This window comes from Nematolebias whitei, chromosome 13 (assembly GCF_014905685.2).
Source record: "Nematolebias whitei isolate Nwh7 chromosome 13, NemWhi1, whole genome shotgun sequence".
Lineage (NCBI taxonomy): Eukaryota > Metazoa > Chordata > Actinopteri > Cyprinodontiformes > Rivulidae > Nematolebias > Nematolebias whitei.
This window is the reverse complement of record NC_056510.1, coordinates 38,885,007-38,892,848: the sequence shown is the minus strand read 5'-3', so window position 1 is coordinate 38,892,848 and position 7,842 is coordinate 38,885,007. Positions and strand designations below refer to the sequence as shown.

The window sequence follows — 7,842 nt, the reverse complement described above, 5'->3', positions numbered from 1 at the left end:
ACAAAAACAGTTAGATTTTACCCAAATAATAAACCTTGGGTAAATAACGAAATGAAGCATCTTTTAAACCAAAAGAAAGCAGCTTTTAGAGGAGGAGACGTGCAAAAGATGAGGGAACTAGAGAAGGAAATAAGTTGTATAATTAAGAAAGTTAAAATAAATTTTAAAGATAAAGTTGAGAGGGAACTGAGTAATGGCAATGCAAGAGATGCCTGGAGGGGACTGAACACAATAATGGGGAGGAAACAAAAAGATTCCCTTCAGCACACTGACCCTTTTTATCTTGCAAATAAACTAAATGTTCATTATTCAAGATTTGACATCCATGACTTCAGTGATGAGATTGACTCTTTCTGTGCAGCCTTGACACCAACTCCTGTGGATTTACAGGAGAAAGAGGTAGTTTCAATTTTTCAGAACATCAATCCTCATAAAGCAGCTGGGCCAGATGGGATTAAGGGAAGGGTATTAAAAAATGTGCCACACAGCTGGGTCCTGTGTTCAAACAGATATTTGAGTTGTTCCTTAACACTAACTTTGTCCCACAAGCATGGAAAATGTCAACTATTGTCCCAGTGCCCAAAATAACACATACAAAGGCACTGAATGACTTCAGACCAATTGCCCTCACATCTGTATTATGCAAATGTATGGAGCGCTTAGTGAGCAGAGAACTCATGTCTGTTACAGCTGAGCATATGGACCCTTTGCAGTTTGCATATAGGACTAATCGAGGGGTGGAGGATGCCACTCTCTCCCTCCTCAACAAGGTCCATAATCATTTAGACAACCCAAAGATATTTGTTCGCATATTATTCATAGACTTTTCATCTGCTTTTAATACGGTTCAGCCACATATACTTCTAAAACGCCTATGTGATCTAAATGTCAGCAGCCATCTTGTGTTGTGGATTAGCAATTTTTTAAGAGGAAGACCCCAGCGAGTTTGTGTTGATAACACTCTATCTGAATGTACGGTCTTGAACATTGGTGTTCCACAGGGTTGCGTGCTATCACCGCTTTTATTGTCTATATACTCAAATGAGTTGCAACACAACAGTAAAGATTTCACATTAATTAAGTATACTGATGACATTGCCCTAGTTGCTGGTCTGAAAGACACCAATAGTCCCTCCTACTCCCAGCTCATAGATTAGCTCTCTATCTGGTTTGATGACAGGTTCCTGGCCCTTAATGTCAGTAAAACCAAGGAACTTTGTTTGGGAGGTAGATGGGGAGCAGCCAGCACCAGACCTACTTTTAGGCCTTCTATTATAAAAGGGCAGGAAGTAGAGCAGGTGACTGATTTTAAATACCTTGGAACAATAATTGACAACAAGTTGACCTTTGAACCCAACACCGACAATATTTACAAAAAAGCTAGACAGCGTTTCCACCTTCTGTATAAGCTAAGGAGCTTTAATGCAAGCAAAATTACTTTGCAGTTGGTGTACAGGTCACTGGTTGAAAGTGTTGTTTTATTTAATATTGTCTCATGGTATGGGAACCTCCTAGCCAGAGATAAGAACAAGTTGTCCCGGGTGGTCAAACAAGGTAGTAAAGTCATTGGTCATCAACAAATTATACTTACAGACCTGTACAGTCAGGTTCTGGAGAAAAAGGTAATCCAGGTTTACAATGACCCAACTCATCCACTGCAACCATTATTCAGGTTGGTACCATCTGGCAGAAGACTCCTGGTTCCTTTAGCAAAGAAAAATGGGTACAAAAAGTCATTTGTTCCCTCTGCGGTGAATGTACTTAACAAGGTCCTATTTAAACGCAGCCTCACATAACAAACTACTGTCTGCTGGGATGTTTCCATATTTTAATGTATTGTGTATTTTAGAATGGTTTTAACTGAATGTTTTTAATTGATTTAGCAAAGCTTGGTTTTAAGTTTTTTTTAGAGTTTTTAATCACATTTTTATTTAGTTTTATAAGCCAGATGTCAAAGACAAATCTCCATTTCATTGAATGTTATGGACAATAAAGTTGAATTGATTGATTGATTGAGTCTGAGTGGGCCATGTTTCGCACCTCACTTGTTGCCTTAAGCTGTGGCCGCAAGGTTGTTGGTACTTCTTGCGGTGGTCATCCACGAACTCGGTGGTGAACACCCCGGGTTAGGGAGGCGTCAAGCTGAAGAAGGAGTCCTATCAGGCCTTGTTGGACAGTGGGACTCTGGAGGCAGCTGAGGAGTACCGGAGGGCCAAACGGTGTGCAGCCTTGGCTGTTGCTGAGGCAAAAGCTCGGATGTGGGAGGAGTTCAGTGAGACCTTGGATAGAGACTCTCGGTCGGCTCCGAGGAGATTCTGGCAAACCATCAGGGGGCTGAGGAGAGGAAAGCAACACTTTAGTAACACTGTTCAGTGAAGGTGGGGTGCTGTTAACCTCAACCAGTGATGTCATCGGGAGGTGGAAGGAATTCTTCTCTGACCTTCTCAATCCCACTAGCATGTCTTCCATGGAGGAAGATGAGTTGGGGAACTTTGGGGTTGATCCGTCCATAATCGTGGTTGAGGTCGACGAGGTAGTTAAAAAGCTCAGAGGCAGCAGGGCTCCGGGAATGGATGAGATTCACCCTGATTTTCTTAAGGCTCTGGATGTTGTGGGGCTGTCTTGGCTGACACGCCTTTGCAACGTCTCGTGGACATCGGGGGCAGTGCCACTGGATTGACAGACTGGGGTGGTGGTTCCCCTCTTCACACAGGGGGACTGGAGGGTGTGCTCCAATTATGGGGCCTCACTCTCCTTAGCATCCCTGGTAAGGTCTAATCAGGGGTACTGGAGAAGCAAGTCCAATCGTTGGTCGAACCTCAGATCCAGGAGGAACAATGTGGGTTCCATCCTGGCCGTGGAACCCTGGATCAGCTCTTTACCCTCACTAGGGTCCTTGAGGGGTCATGGGAGTTTGCCCATCCAGTCTACGTGTTTTGTGGACTTGGAGAAGGCATTCGACCGTGTTTCTTAGAGTACACTGTGGGGGGTGCTCCGTGAGTATGGGATTGGAGACCCATTGTTACGGGCTGTTCAGTCTCTATACAAGCGGTGCGAGAGTTTGGTCCGCATTGCTGGCAGTAAGTTGGACCGCTTCAGGGTGGGAGTTGGACTCCGCCAGGGCTGCTCGTTGTCACCGATTCTGTTCATAACTTTTATGGACAGAATTTCTCGGTGCAGTCAGCTGGCGGAGGGTTTCCGGTTCGTTGGCCTCAGGATTCCATCTCTGCTCTTTGCAGATGATGTGGTCCTGTTGGCATCATCGTGCCGTGATTTTCATCTCTCACTGGAGCGTTGCACAGCCGAGTGTGACTCGGCTGGGATGAGAATCAACACCTCCAAATCTGAAGCCATGGTCCTCAACGGAAAAGGATGGATTGCTCTCTTCAGGTCGAGGGTGAGGTTCTGCCTCAAGAGAAGGAGTTCAAGTATCTTGGGGTTTTGTTCATGAGTGAGGGAAGAATGGAGCGTGAGATTGACAGACAGATTGGTGCAGCATATGCAGTATTACGGACTCTATACCAGTCCGTTGTGGTGAAGAGAGAGCTGAGCTGTAAGGCAAAGCTCTCTGTTTACCAGTCAGTCTACGTTCCTACCCTCACCTATGGTCATGAGCTCTGGTTAGTGACCGAAAGAATGAGATTGCGGATACAGGCAGGTGAAATGAGTTTTCTCTGCAGGGTAGCTGGACTCTCCCTTAGAGATAGGGTGAGAAGTTCAGTTATTCGGGACAGACTTTGAGTAGAACCGCTACTTCTCCACGTCGAGAGGAGCCAGTTGAGGTGGTTCGGGCATCTGGTAAGGATGTCCCCATGGCGCCTCCCTAAAGAGGTGCTTCGGGCATGTCCAACTGGGAGAAGACCCCGGGGAAGACCCAGGACACTATGTCTCTCGGTTGTCCTGGGAACGCCTTGGAATCCTCCCAGAAGAACTGGAAGAGGTGGCTGTGGAAAGGGATGTCTGGGCCTCCCTGCTCAAGCTGTTGCACCCACGACCCGACTTCAGAATAAGCGGAAGATAATGGATGGATAGATGAGCTAAACGTTCTAAAAAAGCACAGAATGTCATGATTTCAGCTGTCTGCCTCAGCTGCTACTGCAAGCGTTTTTGGTTACGCCCACTTCTCCACTCTGCACGGAGAACAGCTGATCAGCTGCAGCAGGAAGTTTATCATGCAGTATGGGCTGCACAAAGGTGCAGGAAGTGCTAAATAATTTAAAATAATTTATTTTTAATAAAAACTCCATGCCAATTGTGCAGCTCATCCATCAGTCAGCCAATGTGTGTCATGTCTAATCTTATTTTGAAAAACAGCAATAGAGTGAGTCCGTGATAAACGAACCTCCAAGTAACGAGGGACTACTGTATTCCAAAAATAAGGGTGGCAGGAAACACCAAAGTTCATGCTCAATAATCCAGTTAAAAATCCAAAAATGTTCAGTCAGGTCATCTGGACAGTTCTTCGGAAAAAAAAAAAAAAAAAAAAAACTGTCCAGATGACCTGACTGAACATTGTTAGGTGGCAGGAAAGGTGTGAACATTCAGAGATTCAAGACGGCATCAATTCACATTGTGTTTGTTTCCACGAAGACTAACCTTTAGTTTGGTCAAAATAAAACTTTTCTTTATCCAAACAGAGTATATTTAAAAATCCATCTCCCACAGGTAAAACACTAACTGTATATTTCCTGATGCATGCTCATGCAGCATGCTAACTGTATATTCTTCGCGAACATTTTGTGTAGAGTCAGAAGACAGCCCAAATGTTACTCATCTTCACTTCATAAAAATAGAATGGTCAATGTGCTGCACTGTTTCCAGCTTCAGGCTGGTGTCAGCATGTTGGTGGAGCTTCTGCAGAGCCCGCTGGACACGTTTCTTTTCTGAAAGCAAACTGCTGTTTCATCTTAAGGAGAATTCAGTCAAATTAATGTTGCTGATAGCCTGAGAGCTAAATTTAGACATCTTCATGTCCTGCCTATATGCTAAAATAAACCGATGTCTGTAAGTGCTTCACATTTAAAATACAGTCATGAAAGTGGAAAAAAGTATTGATTTAGGTTTCAGTGTGGGAGCAAATGGTTATGTCAAATTAGTTGTTAGCAATTAACACCTACAATGTACTAGATGGAAAGGTTTTTATCTAAATGCAAAATCTATTTATGTAATGTATAATTTATATCTAACGCACTGATTTTCATGTGTTGTTCTGCTCTGTCAGATGGTCCACTGGATTACAGTCAGCTGCCGGAGTCACTGCGTTATATTAAAAGAAAACAAGGAGCTTTGAAATGGAATAATGTCTTGGTTGGAACAAATAAACTCACTACATTCTACTCAAAAAGAAACTTTTGGAAAAATCTACAGTATCACATGCCTGCGGTGCCTGTAAGAAGACTTCACCCTGTTCCTTAAAGACAAAAATAACTTTTAATTTAACTTACAGTAAATGCTTCCTGGCAGGATCTGGTTTACACTGGGACATTCACCCCTCCTTCCTGGAACACTGTTACTAAATTTTTAGACAGTTGGAGACCAAATGTTTAAGCTGCCTTTATTATTACTCGAATAATTTTAGTAATACTGATTTTAGTGAAGCAAACAGGGTTGACTGTTTTGCTCATCAGTTTTGTTAAATTGTGAAAGTCCAAAACTCTTTGAAACAAAACAGAACCATATTTAACTTTTTAACTTATTTAGTTTATTATGCACCAGTATGTCTCATGTATGTATGGAAGAAAAAGATTAAAACTTGGTGTTTAGGATAAGTTGATGTTTGTGTCAGTTTCCTTCTTAGCCCAATATGTTACCCTTGAATGTTTCTTTTATACTGTATACTTTGTCTATTGCATTATTTTATTATGGTTTGTATGTTTCTGGAACTGGTATGGTTGTCTTCTTGGCTAGGGCTCTCTTGAAAAAGAGATCTTGTAATCTCAGCTGGACTCACCAGGTTGAAGGTTTTAAAGAAAATTACGAGATAAAGTAAAAATGTTACCTTAAAAAAGTTATGGGCACAAAAACTAATTTTATTGACTACAAGCAAATTTTTAGATGCATGTATTTTAGCATATAATGCTAACATAAAACAATTATATTTTAAATATAAAAACCCTCCACAGATACACCATAATACCAAGTTACATCATATTGACACAACAGTAACAATATACAATTTGTAGCTACGCTATGCTAACACTGTCTGCACTACCACTGTATCCACCTTATTCCTAGCCCCCATGATGCCTTGAATGAATTATGCATGCGACTTCTGGTGCGGACCAGAACCGGCATTTGTTTATGTGTGAAAAGAATGAGCTAATGTAGTTTCTCTGAGCATTGTGGCTTTAATTTAAAAATGCAGGAACACCACCTGTCAGAACTCAAACAGGACAATATACATTTTTTCCTCACTGGCTTTGTAACGAGGCGCACACATTTCCTCCCTCTCTCTGTTCTCCTCCTGCTTTTTTGCTCTCTGTCTTATCAGAGCAGCTCCTATTTTTTACACATCTTCCTAAATGAAAACTACTGTTTTGGATCTGACCAACTGGACTTGCAACGTAAATGACAAAATATTTTCAACAAAGCGACAGGGTCCTGAAGAACTCTCATCTGCTCGGACAACACGCATGCAGCTGGATATATCTCTGGAGACGTGGAATGTGGTGTGTCTACCTCTGCTGTTGATCAAGGACGCCGAAATCGCATATAATTGGATTCATGATAACAGGTTTCCTGTTTTTGGAATAGTATGATTCTTGGTTATCAACATACAAAGTAGACAGTCGCAGCTAAATTGGCCCTTGTCAGGATGCTGCCTATGTGATGGTTGGTGCGTGCTTTGAGGACTCAAAATCAGCTGATTTACAAGCTAAACCGTAAGATGGAAGTGATTTGAATTGTAGGCCACCTGTGGTTTTGGAACTCGTCAATATGAAAAATATCTCCTACCCACAGCATACTACTGAATTAACTCCTTTTGCTCTCTACAAGGAAATTTAGGGTTTTTCAAGGTGTGAACTTGATATATTTATCCACAGAGTTGATGTGGTCACACGAGAAGATGTAAAAAATGGCAGGTTGGTTTTCTTAGACTGTGAGGTCTCAGTCTCTGATAGAGGACATTTGCAAACTGAGGTGTACCGCAAACCCACACACACAGACCAGTATTTGCAGTTTGACTCCCATCACCCTTTGGAGCACAAGTTAGGAGTCATCAGGACTCTGTATCACAGAGCAGACAGCGTCCCCACTAGCTCAGGAGCCAGGCAGAAGGAGAAATCCCACACAAGACAGGCTCTAGAGCAATGTGGATATCCTAACTGGGCCTTCCTGAAAGCAGAGAAGAAACCCAAACAGGACTCCAGTCAGCCAACAGGTGAAAAGGAGGAACCCAGACCCAGACCAGTGGTCATTCCATATGTTGAGGGAGTATCAGAGAAACTGAGACGTTTATTTTCTAAACATAACGTCCCAGTGGCTTTTAAACCCCAAAATACATTACGGCAAAGACTGGTTCATCCCAAAGATCCAGTCCCCCGGCACAAACAGAGCAATGTTGTGTATGCTGTTCAGTGTCAGGAGGGCTGTGATCAGTCTTACATCGGGGAAACAAAACAGCCACTGGCCAAAAGGATGGCCCAGCACAGAAGATCAACATCATCAGGCCAGGACTCTGCGGTCTACACTCATCTCCAGGCCAGCGGTCACTCTTTCAAGGATGAAGATGTTCACATCCTGGACAGAGAGGAACGATGGTTTGAGAGAGGAGTAAAGGAGGCCATCTTTGTGAAAAGAAATCGTCCATCATTAAACAGGGGTGGAGGCCTACGTGTTCAA

The 7,842-nt window shown here is 42.8% G+C and overlaps 1 protein-coding gene across 1 annotated transcript in view; it reads left to right on the top strand.

Annotated features, from left to right (window-relative positions):
* Positions 1–5,415, top strand: part of LOC119419396 (interleukin-1 receptor type 1-like) — a 47,308-nt gene extending 41,893 nt beyond the window's left edge. The window contains exon 11 of the mRNA XM_037686704.1: positions 5,222–5,415. Coding sequence (XP_037542632.1) covers positions 5,222–5,415 — 194 coding nt within the window. The remainder of the gene's footprint in view (positions 1–5,221) is intronic.
* Positions 5,416–7,842: the final 2,427 nt, after the last annotated feature.